The sequence below is a fragment of the Anticarsia gemmatalis genome, chromosome 22, assembly GCF_050436995.1.
Source record: "Anticarsia gemmatalis isolate Benzon Research Colony breed Stoneville strain chromosome 22, ilAntGemm2 primary, whole genome shotgun sequence".
NCBI classification, from domain to species: Eukaryota; Metazoa; Arthropoda; class Insecta; order Lepidoptera; family Erebidae; genus Anticarsia; species Anticarsia gemmatalis.
The window spans coordinates 690,354-712,384 of NC_134766.1; the positions used below are offsets into that span (position 1 = coordinate 690,354).

At 37.6% G+C, this 22,031-nt stretch overlaps 2 protein-coding genes across 2 annotated transcripts in view; one reads left to right on the plus strand and one right to left on the minus strand.

Moving 5' to 3' along the window:
- Positions 1-22,031, minus strand: part of nvy (CBFA2/RUNX1 partner transcriptional co-repressor nervy) — a 65,942-nt gene that overhangs the window by 39,605 nt on the left and 4,306 nt on the right. The gene's annotated exons all lie outside the window — the stretch shown is intronic.
- Positions 12,950-15,169, plus strand: LOC142982527 (uncharacterized). Its single transcript, XM_076129050.1, has 2 exons — positions 12,950-13,995; positions 14,707-15,169. The coding sequence occupies exons 1-2, from the start codon at positions 13,344-13,346 to the stop codon at positions 14,883-14,885; spliced, it is 831 nt and encodes a 276-aa protein (XP_075985165.1). The 5' UTR covers positions 12,950-13,343; the 3' UTR covers positions 14,886-15,169.

A 22,031-nucleotide genomic window follows, 5' to 3' on the forward strand; every position in this document is an offset into this window, starting at 1 on the left:
TAGTTTTACTTAGATAAGTAGGCATTAGTTGTGGTTTTTATAGTTGATGTAAGCGTTAAGTGGAATTCAATGTAGTTTTCATATACATACATAAAATCACGCCTTTTTCCCAAAGCAGTAGGCAGAGACCAAACAATGCAATCTGCTACGATCCCTACAAACTTTCATTGCTACATTCACATCCACGCATCTTGTCATACAGATACGCCACTGGATACTCTTCAGAAAGTAGTTAAATATATTTTTATAGATTTATAAATAAACTTTTAGCGATTGTAAGATAGTTTCTGAGTGTCGTCGTTCAATTAGTTCAATAGTTAATTACTGCTGTCAATAAATATATAGAAAATTTGGGTTTAAACGGCCTATGTTATGCATCGGTAAAGTTTGCGATCGCTGCGCTGAGGATTCGAGCTCCAAGCTGGAGTCGGACCAGAAATAATATTACATAAGTACTAGAGTTTTTATACCAAGACATTGTCAGTTTTTGGCCAGGAGTAAGAATTACTAAAAAAAAATCGACAAGAGCGTAATTACAATTCGCTATTTACAATGTTTTGCCATTTATGTTTGTTGTTTTACTTTTTTTTTAAATTTTCTAATATATAAGAAAACCCCATTAGCACTGTGCGACACTGGAATCGAATCCAAAACAGTCCGTTAAAGAAATTATGCCTTATTCTGTTTTAAATCTTAGCTCCATAAATCTAGATCCTTCATGATCAGTAGGGTGAGAAGTGTCAGCGTTTGTTTGTGCTAACGATTTACTAGGAGTAAATCATGTTTGTCTAGGACTCTAGGACTAGATGTAGGCTGGAAGGTCAAATGTCGATGACCAGCGAGAGGGTAAGGTATTAGAATTTATGAGTTAAAAATTAATAAAAACACTTCAGCTTAGCCTTTCTGTATCTTGGAGTCGACTTCCAGTATTACCGACTGCGACTAAAAGGTGGTAAAAAAATGGTACGTCCCTTTTTTTTTATGAATGCGTTAGAAAAATGTAATATTGAATATTTTTATGTAATTCATTTAATTTTATTTATTTATTTTCTTGATTTAAATTGGAAACGCTTTTCTTTATTCTGACTTTGACTGAGAACATCCTATCCAAAATATTCATAAAGACTCCACATTTCCTGCTAACTGACTTTAGGGTATTTTATTATCATTAATATTTTTTTACATTTTTTACAAAATAAGCAGTTTATCCTTTTAAAATATTCCAATATTCTTTTCCTCCCCGTAGCAACAAGGTCACAAAGGTAACCGTTATAATAACATCTAATAACTATTTCTTATAACTTACGACCTTTAATTTCCAATTCCTTTCAAGTCTATAACTAAAAAAACCAATGGAAATGTATCGAAAACTCTTGCGGCCCTCACCACGTTGTTTTATGTACAACTACCACTATGTACGTTGTACATCGCCGGGCGGTAGAGTGCGGTGTGACCCGCTGTGTGAACTAAAGCGTCGATGTATTTCGCACAAAACAATAGCGCGGTGAACGGTCGGCGTCAGGTGCGGACGACGGCGCCGCGGGTTTGGCAAATTTTAATGAATGTTGCCCATGATGTTGTATTACTAGATGTGACTTGCTTTTTGCAGAAATGCTTGCTACGATTTGTATTAAAAAGACGGAATATGGTGTGATAAATAGACAACAAAACAAGCCCTCGTTTTGTTACGTATTTATCGCATAAATTACTATTTGGGCAGGGATTTATCTTGTAATTGAATTTTATAAATATACCGATATTTATTACTTATTACTTAAACATCGCGATATTTCATACAACAATAAATAATAATTCATTGTTGAATCAAATAAATACATCTTTATTCGCAGCGCAATAACTAATTACAAACAAAAACAGCCATCAGCAAATCGACAAAAGCCTTTGTTCCCAACCAACTACGCTCACACCACGCATCGCACCGCACTCGAACCCTATCCAGCACTTCCATACATCCGTGCAGGTCGCCATGTGCCGCCGAGTGGCGTGTTATATGGATTTTCATTTAGGAAAGCGTATAACATCGTCAGGCTAAGCCGGCTAATGCGACTTTTTATGCGTGACTTAAAAATACGCGCCGGCTATGCGACAAATCTTGCGGTGAATTCATAAACTATGGGTCATACTTCATTTCTGCTGGGAGTTTCCGCTGTAGCTATAAGGGTATTAGGAATTTGATATATTGTTTTGTTTTATTAATATTAGTAAGTGGAGAAAATGTCGGTCTTGTAAACAATAGCATGTATTAGCAAAATAAATAAAGTAGCAAAAAAAAAGTTAATTGTAAATTATTATAGAAGATACAAAGGTACATTTCATGTAACGAAGCTGAATCTAGATTTAGTAACATTATAAATTTTTAATAGTTGTAATGTACCCTGCACTCCACTGAAGGGCCTAAAGAGACAAACTAGAACATGCTAGTTCTATCTGATTGCATCTATGGGGACGAGTACAAAAGTGTGTCAAGTCTACCATCATACACTTGCCACTTGTGATGCACTACAGACGATTCTGAGCCTTGCCCTCCATACTAGAGACCAGTGCGTTTAAGTAAAGAGTAAGATAAGAGATATACAAAAACTATCGCAGATTAAGACTAATATGAGATTTGAAATATCGATTAGATGGTATCAAAGCTCCAATATGCGTTTTACATAAGGCGAAACTAAAAGTAATATGTTCAATAGATGCTATAGGTAAATTAGATATGTTTCACCTTAAAAAGTTGATGCATTACAACAGATTTAATTAAGAGCTTGCGTGAACAATTGTAAGCTATTAATACATATTCAACTAAAACGCAATTAGCCCGTAAAAACTACAATCAATTCAAGCAACATTATAATAAGTAATGTCGGTAACATATCAAACAAATCAATTTGGAGCTCTTCAAATAAATAAACGGTTCGGGGCGGCTGTGGCCGACAGGAGTCTGTAAGGGATGGCTAGCACAGATGTTACTACACCACCCCCCGACCAACCCCCACCCCTCACCCTCCACCCCCTCGCCCCGCAACCCCCGGGGGAAAGGATTACAATTATCGATGCTACGGAAAAAATGGCAGGCTTATTTTTTAATAGAGATTTTTCATAGTTTGTGTATGATGTCTGTTAAATTGTTGGCAATGTTCTGTTTTTGATGTTTGGTTTAAATTATTTGAATGTGTGGGTTGTTGATAATTATTAAATAAAACTGTTACAGGCATGATTATGATTGAGAATAAATATGCCGTGATTAGAAAAATATGTAGAATGATCATTTATAAATCATCATATATACGATAAACTTTTAAACTTTCTCGTTGCATAGCTATCAGTAGAAAATCTTACATCAAGTTAATCTCCGAAACCTTAATTTAGCAATTTGGGCTGTTTTCGCAAGTATACTTTACGCAAAAGTTTAATTGTGTTTAACAAACATAATATGTACGTGATAACATTCGAAATTGATATCAATTTTCAACGTGGAATTGTCACGCAATTATTATTTTCAAATCTACATTATTCAAATTTTCATTATCAACATATTTTTTTCTAGTTTTAAGTTTGAACTAAAATATAAACTATCTAGAGAAGTCATTTAATTTGCGTTCATAATAATATTTGTTCCGTTATCAAAAATTCCATGGTGCACGTGTTATACAAGGGCGCGTTGTAAATCAAACAACAGTCTATTACAAGAGAGGGGGGGGGGGTGATGGAGGGGTGATCAGCTGACGGTGACAGGTGACGTGTACTTGCACTTTACTTTGGTCTTATAGTAGAGGGTTTCGATACTTTTCTTATAATTAGTCACAACAAACTTGTAGTACCAAAAATGTAGTGTTTTTGTTCGGTCTTGTCATTTTTGTTGTGCTTCAAAATATTTTATCGCATCAGAAAATGCTTTTTAGTATGTTAGGAAAAAACATATAAGTTGTCAATTTTATGTTGTCAAGTTCTTAAAATGGTTCCCAAAATGCGACGACATTGCTGTGATATTATTATTTTTGGTGAAATTAAGGCGATTAACACACTGCCCCGCACCACGCAGCGTAGCGCGTGAATGCGTGTTCGAACGTTGCTTGTAAGTATCTCCGTTTGTATGGAAAACACGCACAGTCTAACACACAGAAAATGCATCCACGCGCGTTCATGCGGATCACGCGCATACACGCGGAGAAACATGCACCCCCGCGCGTAGGTGCGGGGCGAGACGCAAGGTATGGCACACAGAATCCGATCTGCACTCCCGCAGGAACGCGCGTAGGTGCGTCGACACGCAATATGCAGCATGATGCGGGGCAGTGTGTTAATCGCCTTAGATTTGTCATTGAAAAACACGATATAACTATATCTTTACTTCAGCAGTCAAACAAAGGAAAGCAGTTACAAAATTAATAAATTCATCTATATTTTACTTTATTATTCTACTTTACTATATTTTTGTCCCACTGCTAGGCACGAGTCGCCTCACAGAAGAAGGCTAAAGTCTTGAGACCTCTCTTAACATATTTTATTGTATTGTTTTAGTTCAAAGAATGCACTCCTCCCAAAACTGGTTCACATTTTTGACATTTACAATATTAGTTTGGAGTTTATCAATATATTTTTGTAAGTAAATTAGGACGTAGTACTTGTTCGAAGGGGGTGAAGGGGTGGGGGGTGGTATCAGCTGTTCTCCAACTGTCTCTGGTAGAGTTTTACATACACATGTGACGATATTCTTTCAACATTGTTTATTGAAAACAATTTACGTATGTTTTCTGTTGAGAGACTTTTTGTATGGGTGTTGAAGATAACTTTGAGATGAAAGGGTAGGCGTGACGCAGTCTATGTCTAGAATATAGGACGTATCAATGAACTTTAAGTAAGTGTGTGTGTAAAACAATCGGGAATAGAATTAAAGGTCAAAACCTTTACTTATCAGCCTTTCTTCTTACTTATGTTGGAGTCGGCTTCCAGTCTCGCCGGATGCAGCTAAATACTAGTGTTTTACATGGAATGCCTGCCTATCGGACCTTCACAACCCAGTTTCCAGGGTAATAACACGATACCCCTCGGAAAGACTGGCTGTCAGACTTTCAAGCTTCTGACTACTGGTAACGACTGTCAAAGATTTTTGAAAATAACAATCGGGACGCAAAATTAATATGCCTTCTTGAAATGCTTTATTATTAATGCAATATAAAAAGCTGCAGCTCTTTTCTTTATTATCGTAACTGTGTGTCAAACGAATTAAGAAATATCTAATCATTATTTTTTATAAAAATAGTATAATGCAAGATCGAATTCAATCTAAACATTTGTTGACAAAACACGTTACCATAACATACTAAGCTCGGTACACTAAATTTAATGACTACGCAACCCCCTGTACCAAATAAGCAATTATATTTAACAACAACCTGTATATGTCGTAGCCCGTAGCAGCCGTAGGTAAGTTATCATCCAACTGTTGCTACACACTCTACGGCGCTACGAGACTCAGGTATCATTGTGCTACGAACGTGTGACGTAGACCCGCTACGTGCAATGCGTCTACGTAATAACGTGTTGTTGAGGGAATAAGGAATATTAATTAGTATTGATTTTGCCTAAAACAACTTTACTACACACGAACTTTTCCTAATACACAAGTTAGCTATCAATAAAGTGAATTACCGAAATGTATGTAGGTACGCGCATAATTTTTGATCAACTAAACTAAATTGTTTTTTTCTTATTTCATATGTTTGTAACTATGACAGACAAGGTTTGTATCGATGGTATCAAAATTCCCACGGAAACATAATCAACGGGATTTAATTGCAATATACTCAGTCAAAGCCGGGCTAGTCTGCTAATACACAAAATTAGTACCCTACTAGTACTGTTTATTTACAAAAAGCATTAGGACCCTTTCTGCAACTTAACCGAGTCGTAAGCCTTAAATTTATTAAGTATTGACTAAAAATACTGTACCTAAATAACTTTTTATCCCAGATACTGCAAAATAAACTCCAAATACAGAACTCCTACTAAAGTAAGGTGTTAAGAACTGCCACAACCAAAGTTAAACCACATTAAACTACGAGTTCAGCAACTAATTGTCCAACATCTAAACAATACAAAACATGACATCAATATTCAAAAAAACAATAAACAACAAATACAAAACTACAATTGAAAAACCAAAATCGCAAATATCGTCGGAACTCGCGAAGTGGCGTGTGGTCCGTGGTGGGGGGTGCACCCCCTAGCCCGGGGTATACCCGGTATACAGGGTATACGGGGTACGAGGGGGGTAGGGGGCGTAATCGAGCTGTCAGCGCCAGACCACCGGCTCAACACTTGTGCGAGCCTAAGCGAAGGATTATAGCTTATACACTACCTGACGAAAAACTGATATCAAACTGATGTTTGTACTGACCAAACTTGTTTATTGTTTGTACAGTCATAAACTGGTTAAATACAATAAAGTTTTATTAATTTATTACGACTAGGTGTTCGTGTGGAATATTAATAATAGATTTAATCAAAAAGGATTATATAGATTTTGATGTTAGGCGTGTAAACTTTAAATAAAATATGAAATTATTGCAGCATAAAAAGATATTAAAAAACTCAGATTTAAATCGGTTAAGAACAAAAAACTGGTCTTCGATTTTGCTAATAAAATTATGGCATTCGTATATGGAGCAATTTTAATTAGCAATTGATTATTACTTTTAATAGTAATAAATTAGCCATTGATTAAGTGCACAATTATCAAGTATTTGGTTAACAAACCCTGCCTTATTCGACACATAAAACATAGCTTAATTTCATATTTTTAGCACACGACAAGCTGTAAAATATTCTTTCCCACATCTCATTACTGTTGCTTAAACAAACACGCTGATAGATTCAAGGTAATTAACATAAAACGTTATTTTTTCTCGTGATTACGATAACATGGTATTAGCATGTCGGGCCGCGGTGAAGAACAACACACATGTTAGCTCTCACGAGAGAGACGCTTGTAGAACACCAGAGCGAGGGGTTGCTATTGGAAAATATACTTGGAAAATATGCTACTTGTTTTAAATTAAAATTGCAGTTAAAAATCTATTTGAATATTAATAAAACGGTTTTTTTTTGTAATTTATGTGTGGTAAATTTTCTTAGGAAATTAGCATTAGGCAGAGATAAGACAACGCCACTAGGTATGATCTTTACAAACTTCCCTTGCTTCTTTCACATCCATATGCTAATACCATAATATCCATAACTTATCAATTAAGTTTATTTACCCCCGGTTTCTGAGTACATATAGCGGTAGTTTATCTATTCAATATCGTTTTTTTTATATAAGTTTTTACGCTATTGAATAGATAATCTACCGCTAAATCTATTCAGAAACCGGGCGTAGTGAGATCCTTTATATGACAACAACCTGCGATATCGGAATAAAAATAATATTCTTAAATCTATTTTTTTCGGTGATACCATTTCCTATAAATCTTTGAAAGCAATAGAAAAAATTAAAAAGTTGTATAAATTAATTATTTCTGTACAAAAAATCAGTGTTAAAATCACATTAACAGTGATTAAATTGCAACAACATACGCGTACGAAACAAAAACCTGAATATATTTCACTGTAATCATTTACATGCCATTATTCGCTGAACAAAATTAATTGAAATACAGTAACAATTAAATTTCCTCGTAACATACCCTCCGTTTATTATTATATTCAATGATTTATTTATTATTAAACTTTAATAATAGGACTAAAATATCCCATGCCCAATAGTGGGATAGTAATGTGATTATAATTACGTAGCTATTTATGTAGAATAAATATACCAATTCTCATTATACTATATTTATAATGAAAATTGATATATTTATAAACGTAATAACGTATGAAAAAATTACGTACACTTTTATATAATTTACTTTTGCAATCATGGCGGCCAAAATATACTTCTAAAAAAATAACCAGCCAGCAACACCGTTCTAAATTCAAACATTCTACACGTTCTAAAACTCTTTTCATAAAAAAAAGCCCACGCTAACGCTAACAAAGAGGTTGAACGTGCGAATGACAGTGCCGACACAGTTTTTACTCATAATCGAGTATGTTAAGTACGATCGCGGCATAATCGAGTTGTCATTCGCAGGCGCGCCAAACTTTGATTAAAACCGAAGCAATCAACTGTTGGGAACCACTGCGGTAGATAATATTACTGGGAAATACTCAGGTGTTTTCATGTACTTACCGATATACGATTTTTGTAGTTTGATGTTTCGTTTGATATGTTGGAAATTATTTGAGTGACTGGATTGGTTTTAAAAGGTCACGCGTATTACTCTCTGAAGTTTTTTGAAAAATAATTATTTTACGTGTATATTTTAACTTATTACTTGAATTAGTTTCTACATTTTGTTTTTCTTATCTTATTAATATAAAATCTGCTATTATTCAGACATTCGCAGCCAGAGACGGATAGAATAACTTCAAAACCTATATTTTTTTAATTGTGTCTCTATTCTGCTTTAGCTGAACCGATTGCAAAAAATTACAAAGCTAAATTATTATTTATATGTCGAGATTGTCCTGACTACTTAAAAAAAACACGCTACAGGACCACAAGAAATGCAAAACAATTTGTGTCATAAAGTAAGACCCTATTTTCAGCATGTCAAAAGACTTAAGTGGCTTAAACGTAAATAAAAATGAAATTTTAAAATAATATACGCCACGCATCAGTATTTATATAATATACATAATATATGTCCAAATCACAATGCGTTGTTGTATGTCCGTATGTCTGTCCGCGCGTCGTATTGACGTGTAATGATTAATGGCGGCCATAATAGATTGTAATCAACTTAGTAATTACATGCACTGCTCATTTCTAATCTGTCACGATTTAGTTATTTCGTGTTTAGTCGATTTTAGTGACACATTGGTTTAATACCGTTTTAGGTGATTAATTGTACGTTTATATAGTTTTGGAAAACTGTAGTTTAGCAAAACCTACTTATCATTACGCTTGTTATACCCAAACGTATAGGCATTATTGTTATAGGTATAAATATACTCGCTACTATCCCGCTTTTTTAGTTTCACGTATTCGGGGCAAATCTATCGCCATATACCGGGCACGTTATCAAACTATAATATAAATATTATAATAATAAATATTAAGAAATATTGTAATGTAAGCGATCTCCACAGGATGACGTCAACAAGCCTATAAAAGACAGCCTTCTAGACAGGCTCGTCCATTTTGTCGTTGGCGCTCGCGGTGTACGGACGTGTGATTAGTGTTAATCTGTGTCGGTCGCTATTAAGGTCACGTAAGCCATTCTTTGTTAATTTCGTTATATTTCTTCGTTAAATTAGATGTTATTGAAGTGTGCAGTATTTGGTTTTGTAATAATTGTGTTGATCGTTCTTTGTGTTATTTTTGTTTGAATTGTGAAGGTAGTAAACGGATTTCTTGTTACTTTTTGTTTTTTTTTAATTAAATTCTACTTCTGAACCCAAAATCAGAAGTGGGATAAAGAACTTAACTACCCACATTAACGTTAGCTTGCCAAAGGTCTAAAATTTTGTTATAAACAAGAAAACCGTTAACATTTAAACGAGTTTTGTTCCCAACTACTGCTCACTTTGTTTCTATGTTGTGTGGTGCTTTATTTTACCGGTACGAATGAGACGAACAATGACACCTAGTCCACGAAGGAGTCGTCCCAGGAACGAATTGCGTTATCAAACCCGGCGTGTTTCTAGCAGGTCCCGCGACCGCCGCGACCATAGTGATGATAGATCGAGCCGTGGTTCAAGCGTTAGACGTGATATTTTGGAGGATGGCTTGCGTTCTCGAGATCGACAGGATTTTCACCGTTCGGAGACGCGTCGATCGCGTACGCGGGATAGATGCGGTTCGCGTTATAGGGATCGTTCTCGTAGTCACCATCGTGTCCGATCAAGGTCGAACTCGCGTCCGGTTTCACCGATAGAGGCGCGGTCGAAGGTTAGGCCACAACCGGTTTGTAGGACTGATCAGTACCTGGAGTCTCCTACGCCAGGCTCTGAGGCGTCTACCCTCGCTACTGCTTTGTTGCAAGCTATAAAAACGATGCAACCCTCGCGGTCTCAACACTACTATGTGTCTAGTTTCGATCCATCAATAAACAATATCCAAGCATGGTGCGAGGAGGTGGATCGCGCCAGAGAAGCTAACGGGTGGAACGATCACGAGTGTTTGTCGCGGGTGGCATCGTGCCTCAAAGGTGACGCTAGAGTTTGGCTTGGTGAGTGGGTCTCGAATGACCGGACGTGGTCCAATTTTAAGCGCGAGTTTAAACCTCTTTGTCCCGGTAAATTAGACTATGCGAACATATTATTCGAAGCAATGAGTACGACTTCGGAGAAATATACTAGTTACGCAGAATACGCTCGTCGTACTCTTTTGCGTTTGAGAATAGTCCAGGGGCTAAGTGACGATTTAAGAGTCCTCATAGTGATACGTGGTATAGATAACCCTCAAGTACGTGCCGCCGCCGCTAACGCTAGTTTAACCCCGGAAACTATAGTTTCGTTTTTGTCGATTTACACCAAGCCCTCAACAGTTAAACGCGATAAAGTAGTTGAACATAAACGATACGGTCAGGCGACGAAGCTAGGCGTTCCCCCGGGTCCAAAATGTTTCAACTGTCACCGGTATGGTCATGTCAGTCGCACCTGTAGGCGACCTAGGTCTATCGTATCGGCCGGTCAATCCTCTCAAGTAGATTCCAACACTCCTCGCAATACACAACCGTCGTCGAGTAAATCTTGCACCTTTTGTAAAAAGCCCGGACACACCGAGGACAAGTGTTTTATTAAAGCTAAGTCAGAGCAACGTAATCATCGCAGTGTCAATCTCTGCTCCTACCCATCTAACGTTTCGCAAAACAATGATATAACTTCAGCAATTATAGATGGTATCCCAGTGGATGTACTCATTGATAGCGGAGCCTTAGACGTTTCTCTGATCTCATCCGACATTTTAAAGCATTTCACATGTCAACCAAAACCAAGACGTTGTGTATTGAAGGGTCTCAGCGATCGAGAAGTGATTAGTAGATCTTACGTCACGCTTACCGTGGAGTTTAGTGACATCTCCATCGAGGTTGACCTAGTAGTAGTTCCGGCCCCCTTTATGAACGCGCCTATTATAATAGGGACAGACGTGTTAAACCGCGACGGGATTACTTACGTTCGAACTAAAGATGAGCAATACCTTACCCGTGCTGATGGAAGTAGCAAAGGAGTTAATGTCGTTAGCGCAGATAGCCAAGTAAAACTAAACACGCCTCTGCAGGGTGTGGAGTTGGAAAGCCTTATGACTGTCATCAATGAATTCTCTCCATTTTTGATATCGGGAACTGCCCTGACCACAGTCCAAACAGGAGAAATGGAAATAAGACTTTCCAGCGCCACGCCTGTCGTTTATAAACCGTATAGGTTATCGCACTCCGAAAAGTTAAAAGTTCGTGAAATCACTCAAGATCTTTTAGAGAAGGGCGTTATTAGGCGTTCCAAATCTGAGTACGCGAGTCCAATCATACTTGTAAAGAAACGCGATGGGTCAGACAGACTTTGTGTAGATTTCAGAGCACTCAATCGGATCACTATAAAAGATCGCTACCCTCTGCCACTAATTGATGACCACATCGATAGGTTGGGTGGTTATAAGTTTTTTTGCTGTCTTGATATGGCTACCGGGTTTCACCAAATCCCGCTCAAAGAGGAATGTATTCACCTAACTGGCTTTGTAACTCCGGAAGAGCATTTTGAGTACGTCAAGATGCCTTACGGACTAGCTAATTCTCCGGTAGTTTACCAAAGAATTATTAATAACACTCTGCGTGCGCACATTGAAGAGGGAAACGTACTGGTCTACGTTGACGATGTCCTCCTTTTAAGCAATTCCGAAATCGAGGGGATTGAACTGTTGCGTAAGGTCCTTCAGACTCTCACAAGTGCTGGCTTCTCCATCAATTTGAATAAATGCTCGTTTCTAGTAACGGAAGTCGAATATTTGGGGAGGCTGATTAGTCAAGGTCAGGTTAGGCCGAGTCCACGAAAAGTGGAGGCCTTGGTTAATACTTTACCGCCAGAAAATGTAAAGCAGGTACGACAGCTCTTAGGGTTGGCAGGTTATTTTAGAAAGTACATAAAAGACTACGCCACTAAAACCGCGCCCATCGCTATCCTCACGCACAAGAACGTGAAGTTTAACTGGTCCCCCGAATGCGAGACTATTCGCTTGAGTTTAATCAAAGAGCTGACTAGTGAACCGGTACTTACCATCTTTAACCCCGATCTTCCTACTGAAGTTCACACAGACGCCAGTAGTATTGGATATGGCGCTGTTCTTTTACAAACACATTCCGATTCTAAGAAACATGTGGTCGCATATTTCAGCCGATCGACGCAAGGAGCCGAAAGTAAGTACCATTCGTACGAACTTGAGACCCTTGCCGTTGTTAAAGCTCTCCAAAACTTTCGCCATTATTTAATTGGTTTAAAATTCATTGTAGTCACTGACTGTAATGCGCTTAAGTCCACAGAGCGTAAGAAAGACCTCTTACCTCGAGTAGCTAGGTGGTGGGTGTACCTTCAAGATTTTAACTTCTCGGTTGAGTATCGCAAGGGAGCAATGTTACCCCATGCGGACTACTTGAGCCGCAATCCCGCCGTTGTCAATCAAATTTCCAAACCCCGTAACTGGGCTCAGGTCGCACAGTCAGCTGACGACGAAAGACCTGGAAGACCTGGTTCAGAAGTTGCATGATGGTAGGCTTGACGGTGATCGTTATCAGATTCAAAATGGGGTCCTTTACTATAAATATGTGCCAGTAGGTCAAGAGCCGAGGTTACTTTGTTATATACCCAAAGGGCACCGACTTAGCCTCTTGAGAGTGTTCCACGATGAACATGAGCACATAAGTGCAGAGAAAACGATTGATCTCATTCTTAGACACTTCTGGTTCCCGGGTCTGAGGCGATTTGTCTCTAAATATGTCTCTCATTGCCTTGTGTGCATTTCTCAAAAGAGGGTTCCCAGAGCACCATTACAAAGTATAATTTCTTGGGAAAAGCCCGATACTCCATTTAATACGGTTCATGTTGATGCCTTAGGGCCATTACCAGTTTCGGATGGGTATAAATTCATTCTCCTCATTGTGGATGCTTTTACCAAATACACACTTCTTTATCCTATCTACCGACAAGATGCCGCTGAACTCAAACGTGTCATTACTCAGGCTATTTCTTTGTTTGGGGTGCCTAAACTATTGGTCACAGATAAAGGACGAATGTTCGAGTCTCACGAGTTCGTAACTTGGATCAACGAACTGGGCTGCAATCAACACGTCATCACGCCCGAAATGCACCAGGCCAATGGTCAAGCAGAGCGCTACATGCGGACCGTTCTTAATATGCTACGCATCCAAGCCAACTACAAGCAGCTGGAATGGTCAGAGACCTTGTGGAAGCTACAGTTGGTGCTAAACATCACAAGGCAAAAGACGACACGAGCATCTCCTTTAAATCTTTTAATAGGCACAGAATCTACTACGCCCGTGGTGCGAGCACTGGTACGTGACGTAGCGATCGAGGGTTCGGCGCCTAACAGGGAAGCTCTGCGCGAAATCACTAGGAGCAGAGCCCGTGAACTTCTCCGAAGTAACCAATCTCAGCAAGATGAACGAGCTAACCGTCAACGGCGAGCACCTCGACAGTTCTCCGTCGATGACTGGGTGTTTGTTATAAAATATTCTCAGTCGGCAGGCAAACTGGACTCAGGCATGCGTGGTCCGTATAAAGTGGTCAAAGTTTTGCCAAGTGGACGCTACACACTGCAGTTACTCAGCGGCAGTTACGGCAAGACTACACAAGCTGCTGCGCAATACATGGTGCCGTGGCGGGGTGAATGGAGCCCCGAAACATGCGCTGCGTTTTTCGAGAGTGAGTAATTATGTGATAAACAATGGTCATTATCATGCGGTTAGTGAGGTAAGCCTGAAGGGCGAGCTTCACGTGAATATTTATGTTTCATAAAGTATCCCTCACATGCACGATTACGCTCTGCATGTCGAGATGGCTCAATACGTAAGATTATGATCTGCGTATTGGGAAGCTTCGAGTACATGTGACTATGTCTGCGTGCCGATAAGTCTCGGCACATGTGGCTATGTCTGCGTACTAGGAAACCTGGGTACATGTGGCTATGTCTGCGTGCCGGGAAATCTCGGCACATGTGGCTATGTCTGCGTACCAGGAATCCTCGGCACATGTGACCAAGTCTGCGTGCCGGGGAGCTTCACACGTTCGAATACGGTCTTCGTGTGGAATACACTCGTACGTTCGAATACGGTCTTCGTACGAGTGGGTCTTAGAGGCCACGTTGTTACAGGATCCGAAGATAAATTAACAACGAAGTCAAATGGAAAAATGGAAGCGCTCTTATCTTTGGTATCAACAGGAATATGCCTTGGCTTTATTATGTTTTTTTTTTGAGAAAGATGTATGTAGTTTAAGCGAGTGTGAGTTATTGTGATGTGTGAATTAAGAAAGAGTGATGTATGAATTAATTGAATGTGGATAGACTGATAGCCTGTGAGGTTGAACGTTTTCATTTTTATCCTTGAAGGAGTATTACAAATATTTTGTTTTTAGGTGAGGTCACTGACGATGAGGAAACAGTACCAAAGGATCCAGCACCTGCAGTTGGACTGTCTATGCCCTTGCTTGACGATGACGTAACTAACCCACCTACATCCCCAGTGGCGGGTCCTAGTGGGATAACTCAGAGATCTTGCGTCGAGGACGACTTGGCGTCAGGAGAGGCCGTGTAAGCGATCTCCACAGGATGACGTCAACAAGCCTATAAAAGACAGCCTTCTAGACAGGCTCGTCCATTTTGTCGTTGGCGCTCGCGGTGTACGGACGTGTGATTAGTGTTAATCTGTGTCGGTCGCTATTAAGGTCACGTAAGCCATTCTTTGTTAATTTCGTTATATTTCTTCGTTAAATTAGATGTTATTGAAGTGTGCAGTATTTGGTTTTGTAATAATTGTGTTGATCGTTCTTTGTGTTATTTTTGTTTGAATTGTGAAGGTAGTAAACGGATTTCTTGTTACTTTTTGTTTTTTTTTAATTAAATTCTACTTCTGAACCCAAAAGTAATAAAATTTAATAAAGACCAAAACACCTTTGAATGCCTCGAAAGTCGAACCTGAAACCTTGTTACCACGGAGGCAGCCTGTATTTTAACAGTAAAATCCTTTTAAATCTGCGCGTATGATAACCATCAGCTGACTGCCTTCTTGGCGCAGTGGTTTAGGTCGCCACGCCGCTAGAGGTCATGGGTTCGATTCCCACACGGAACAATTATTTGTACGATCCACAAATAATTGTTTCGAGTCTGGTTGTGCTTTGTGTCTGTTGTTTGTATGTTTGTAAAAGTCCCCGCGATACAGGAGCAATTCTTAATGCGGGAGCTGTCTTTTAAAAGTGAAAAGTTATATATTCTTCTGCCAATCATTGATTACCAAAATCTACTTATCTTAGAGTCTTGTTGACCAGGTGGTGACAATATTTCGTGCAAAGAGGTCCGTTCCTCAGGTGTGCTCTGATTAATGCCAACAAACAATTAATATCGCCCCTCTCTTTCACACCCCTTGAAGACAACCCTCGTTATTGGAAATACTGTAAACAGCATGGCAATGTTTTATGTTTCAAATCTCCGTGCTTCGGAGGGCACGTTAAAAGTCTGTCCCGGTTGTTGTCTACTAAGATAACCGTTGTTAAGCCACGTCAATGGCCTCTCGGGCGGCTTGAACAACTTTGACACTAGGTTGACCACTAACCATACGACAAACAAACAAACATGCTTCAAATTCGGTAATGTTTTTTTTTATTGGGATAGTGTAAATTTGGATGAAGCAAGTAGAGAATATTTCGTTCCTGCTTATAAATTGGAAACTAGGCATGATATTAAAGTTGTGTACCTATAATTATATGAATATGTGCTGTAATATTTTTTCTTTTTATGTGTTGGGAAAGCTTTACTGGGAATCACACATTCATAAATTACGCTTTTTCATAAAACGGTAGGCAGAGACCAAAGAATAATACTTGGAATCAAGCCCGGAAAACGACAATATTTATAATCTGGTTATATTCTTCGATTTGAGAATTTAGATCGTGATTTTACTTTGGTTGCGACATTTAAAACGCCATCCGCAACACAATATTTACAAAAAAAAAACTGAAAATATTAAAAAGTATTTAGAAAAGTACAATTTAATCCTAGCATTGAATAATATAAATAACCAGCATGTATTTTATCTAAGTGCACAGCATCTAAAAGTGAATGAGAGGCGAGTAGCGAGTGATGCGGGCGTCCCCCATTCCTTATCACTGTTATCACTCAATGACGCGCTACCGATCAACATTATATGTACATGTATACACGCGGACTTGCTTCGAAAAACCGCTGTTTTAATAAATAATTCGTTCTGTTGTTTTGTTAGTAACAAGCAGAGTATTGTTCATTATGCACTATTTTTGTACCAAAGTTTCTTAATTTCAGAGTGCATTAGTAAAAGTTATAGGTCTTAGCGCATGTCTTTTTGAAGTTACGTGTGTCTTGATATAGAAAGATCCAAGTTAAAGCTTACATGCATTGGGATATGATACATTTACATACCGACCGTAAGAATTGTCAAAGTGTCATATGCTTCAATATGTTCTAATTACTAGAGGCCGCCCGCGACTTTATCCGCGTGGAAACCCTTCCCGTGTAAACCCCGATTCCTCGGCAATAAAAAGCCTCTGTGTTATTCTGGATCTTTAGCTACCTATTTACCAAATTTTATCGTAATCGGTTCAGTAGAATTTGCGTGAAAGAGTAACAAACAGCCATGCATACATACATTCTCACAATTTTTAGCATTTATAAATATTAGTAAGATAGTAGGATAATAACTGGCCCTAAAATATCAAAATAAACAAACAGGCAGGCTGTGTGTGTGTTTGTGGAGTGACAATTAAATGTAGATAATTTGTAAACACGGTCGGCGGGAGATAAAAGTGCCCTCATAGCGCGGACTGCCTGCGCTATCGTATGCGGGCCGGTACTGACGACAAACATACACACGGATTATTTATAAGTAGGGACATAATTATTGATGTGCAATATCAGATTAAAACTATATTGTTTTGTTGTTCAATAGACATTTTTCAAAGGCGCATTCAAAGAATAATTTTATTGTTATGCAAGACTAAGTATCAAGTACATATTTTTTTGAAAGATCATTCTTGATTACTTCCTTTTGAATTGATTAAACATATAATTGTATTTATATAGGTACGTTTGATTTGATCAATATTAATGTGTATGCCATGTGTAATTGTACCTAGTAACTGTTTAATCTGCAAAATCTTGTTCAATATTAAAGACAAAAGTGTTTGACACAACAGATTGTGATTGTGTTGTACATCAAATAAAACCATGAGGAAATAAAGCTGCTGTATTTCTCAAAAATTCCTGTCAATCAAGGAGGAGTTTATAGAAACTCCTTCCAAATATAATATACTAGTACTTAACAAGCAATATTAAATCTTTAAATAGATGATTAAAGTAGTAGTGGTATATTGTGCTGTCGGTACAGTATATGCGGGCTCGTTTGAGGAGCTCCTTGCCTGCAGCGCCGCTCGCCGATACTGTGATAAATTGTCGCCACATCGCACTGCCCGCACCGCCGCGCTTTACCAGCCGCTCATTACTTATACTACTTATACAATTATTATTGTTTAATGACTACTATGAAAAAACAGCTCATTTAAGAATAACTTATTTTCACGATTACCCATTATAAACTGCAGGTAATAGAAAACTGATACTCTACCTAACTGATGCTAAAGAGGCAACTCTTGTACCTCTAGTACCAACGAGATATTCGGCTTTATGTTAAGAAAACATTTCAAAAATCCCCCGTGTAGTGGACCTAAGAGACTAGCTTGTTTTATTGACCTGTACTGTCCCATTGTTGAGCAAGGGCTCCTCAAAATCTTCCACCGGTTTCTGTCATTAGCTAGTAATAATATTTATTTGTAGTATTCCTGAATGAATTTACTATATAATACGAATCATTTTAAATACCTTTGCTGTTTGCTATTACTATGTTTAGTCTGATTAGGATATAAAGTAAAATTAATTGAAATTAGGTGAGCTAAGTTTTCAGTTTTGAGGCCCGACAGTTTGATCCTATTTGCCACTAGTAGGACCACATTATACCAAAGATTTTTGAAACATAGAATTTCATACATAAATGTCATTGCATCCATTTGTAAAACGTGTATTAAGAAGTAACCCTGATCTCTCTTTTGCAGATTAAAGTTATTACTACAATTCACTATTAAATAAAAACCCGTACAGTACAACAATCAGTACATAGATACATGACGTATATGTGATAGTACTGTGGTCCCGCATGCAGCGCTGTTTGAGGGCCGACGTTTGCGCGCCCGCACCAAGTATTGTGATACATACATAACTACGTATATACATACACAGCTGACCCGACTGGGCTGTTGCTAGGGAGATTATTGTGAGAAGTTATACATTAAACTTAATTATAAATGTTATTTTTATTCTATCGTATAGTTAGTTCCCAAGCTAGTTGTAACACCTTCAATATGGTTTAGGGGCTGTTCTCGTAATCGGCAATAATCATAATAATATAGACTTTTTCGAAGCACGGAGCACCTTCCTTCATTATTCAAGAATCAATTTTTAATCACTGTTTTAGATTACTTTTAAATATGCAAGATTGTATCACAATGTATCCTTTTTCCATCAGAGCAAGCGATTAATCACATTTTCATTTCTACATACACACATTACTTCAAAAAGTTACCACTTGAGTAAGAGATGAATGATTGCACCACTCGACTGCTCTCCTGAACTAGAAATTGCTTAAATAACTTTTATATTCACTACCAAAAACCTACATCTTTCTGTCCTTACCCTGAACAAAATTTATCCAATACCTAGAAATTTTTCAACACGAAAACTAACAGATAAGAAAATATAAAATTTTCGCAATTCCACGTTACCTTCCGAGGCACCTAGCCCCATCTGCATTGAAGATTAGCGAACCGTCATAGCAGTTGTGTGTTCGTTTGTTTACTTAGAGCTCGGGAACAGCTGTGCCCACCCGGCGGTGACGGCTAAATGCATCTCGCACGTATATCACTCACCGCTAGTTTTAAACGAGGCAGGTGCGCGTCAAATACTGAGAGATTGTGCTTGATGGATGAATAAAAACGTACGATATTGTATCTTTTGTTTCTGTACTTTATAGCTTGAGAGTATTATACTCGGGTCATTACTAATGTGCGAACTAATTCATAATCTAAGGAATTATAGGAATGAGACAATGTGTAAGTGCAAGTGAGAGAGTCTAATAAAATGACAAAACCTCCGTGGAGCTATATTGACAAAAACAATGTTTTTTTTTCTGTAAAAATGCAAAGAGGAATACAGAGTTTTTTATTTCGGAATAAAGTTAATAATGAACTCTTAAAATATAATATATTTTAAACATGTAAAACTTCGTGGATTTTGGAACAGACGTGTATTTTAAATCCATAGAATTTTCAATCTCCTGCAAGAGTAATTTTGTAATTTCTTACTCATAAACGATGTTTAAATAGGAAGTTAATTCATCCACACTATATATACGATTTTTATATACTACCCAAACACAAGCAATACTATTGCATAAATGGAAATTTCTTAAAATGATACTGTAATTTATTAATAGTTGTTGAAAAGTCTCTTTCTGTTTCTTTTTATCTATAAACAGGTGAAGCCGTGTAGTTTAGGCGTGATTGAGTAACAGACAGACAGACAGACAGACATAGTTACTTTTGCATTTATAATATTAGTATGGATAATACAATACTTAACTATTAAAACGTTATGTATAATTTCCTTGTTTTCGATGTGATAAACAAGACAAGTATAAGAGTGTTGGTCGCGGGCCTCAGCGCCGGCGCCGGCACGCGCTGTGCGTTGACACAGGTGTCACAGCAATGTAACCGAATCTCTCGGTGACGTCACCACTGTACAGACACTGTTGCGGATACTTTCGGATATATTCGGATATTGTGCTGGACCTGGTGATTTCTTTGATAATCATTGACTTTGCAGTAACTAATGACGTATTTTTTTTTAGTTGTCATAAAATTTGTATATTTAATAATATTATTTATTAAGTGAAATTATTTAAAATTTCGTAACATCCATATTTTATTGTAAGTAGAATTTTTCTTGGTTTAAAAAATCAACTTGTTTGAAATATCATATCAATAATTAACTATGCCCGAATTTATTTTAATTCCCAAAAAAATCGATGCACTTTTTTCTGCTATCCTGTGGTCTCTGGTTCATATGGAATTAGTTTAAATATTAACTGAGATCAAACTAACTTTTAATCTTTTAAACCCAAGAAAACCTGTTCTATACGACAATAAATACCCGAAAATTACCTCCACTATATGTACAATGTATCACATGTGAACAAGTGTGGTACAGAACAACACAAGCAAAGCGCTCGGGTGCGCACGCGCCGCGCGTTGACACAAGTGTTCATACAAAGTACCTCGACGCGCGACGTCACCGTCTGTTGCCGGGCAACACGGACAGAAATAGATGACAATATGTTGGTTAGTTAACATATTTCCTTTTAATTTTTAACTTTTAATCAGCCTTTTTCAGAATCTAATTTTCCTTTTTATTTTAAACTAGCTGACCCGCGCAACTTCGCTTGCGTCACATAAGAGAGAATCGGTCAAAATTTTCCCCGTTTTTGTAACATTTTTCACTGGTACTCTGCTCCTATTGGTAGTAGCGAGATGATATATATGTATATAAACTATAACCTTCCTCGATAAATGGACTAACACTGAAATATTTGTTTCAAATCGGACCAGTAGTTCCTGAGATTAGCGCGTTCAAACAAACGAACAATCAAACAAACTCTTCAGCGTTATAATATATTAGTATAAATATCGTTGGACAACTCACACACGGTCATTTGATTCTAAACTAAGCAGAGCTTGTAGTATAACGAAATAACTGATAAACATACTTATGTATTTCTAAATACATTCTTATATAGATAAATTAACAACCTCAAAACAGCTACTCGTGCTCATCACACAAATAATAATTATAATGAGCCTTGATTCCACCACGCTGGCCAATAGCTGGTTGGGGCCTGTATACCTTTAAGAACTGTTCTAAAGAGCTCTCAGGCGTGCAAGGTTGCATCACGATGTTTTCCTTCACCATTGGAACATGAGATAATTATTTCTAATACACGCATAATCACGGGAGTTACGAACTTATACTACTCGGCTATCACTGGTCTAGTTTGAATTAAAATTACTAGTGCAAATCTACCCCACTACTCTTAAAGCTTAATAAAAGTATTTGCCTTTTAATTGGCCGTGAGTTTCTCGCTAGCTCTTCTCATAAGGCTCTACCCCCTTTCCGAGCTAGTGGTAGATTCAGTAATTGTAACGACTATCATAAGTGTCAATATTTGACCTAAATTAATAAATGATTTGATTTTGATTTTGATTTTGAATTAACAGAACTAAAATAATAAACATTCTAAGTCCAAAGAAGGATTTGAGTACCTACTTTTACACGTTACCAAAGTAAAACTCAGCATTTAAAAGTTTTTAATCTATCTATGGTGAATCAATCCCTAAAACAATGTGACGTTTAGTCATAGAATTACTAACGCCTTATATAAATTGAATATACAGGTTATGAATTACAACGGCATATCATTTTTTATTTTATTTAAACCCACCGAATAGTATAAATTTGGTACGTTTTAACTTAAAATAAAACAACCAACTGTATATTTTTTAAAGATGAGAGATAATGAGTTATGTCTTCTACAGACACACCCTGTATA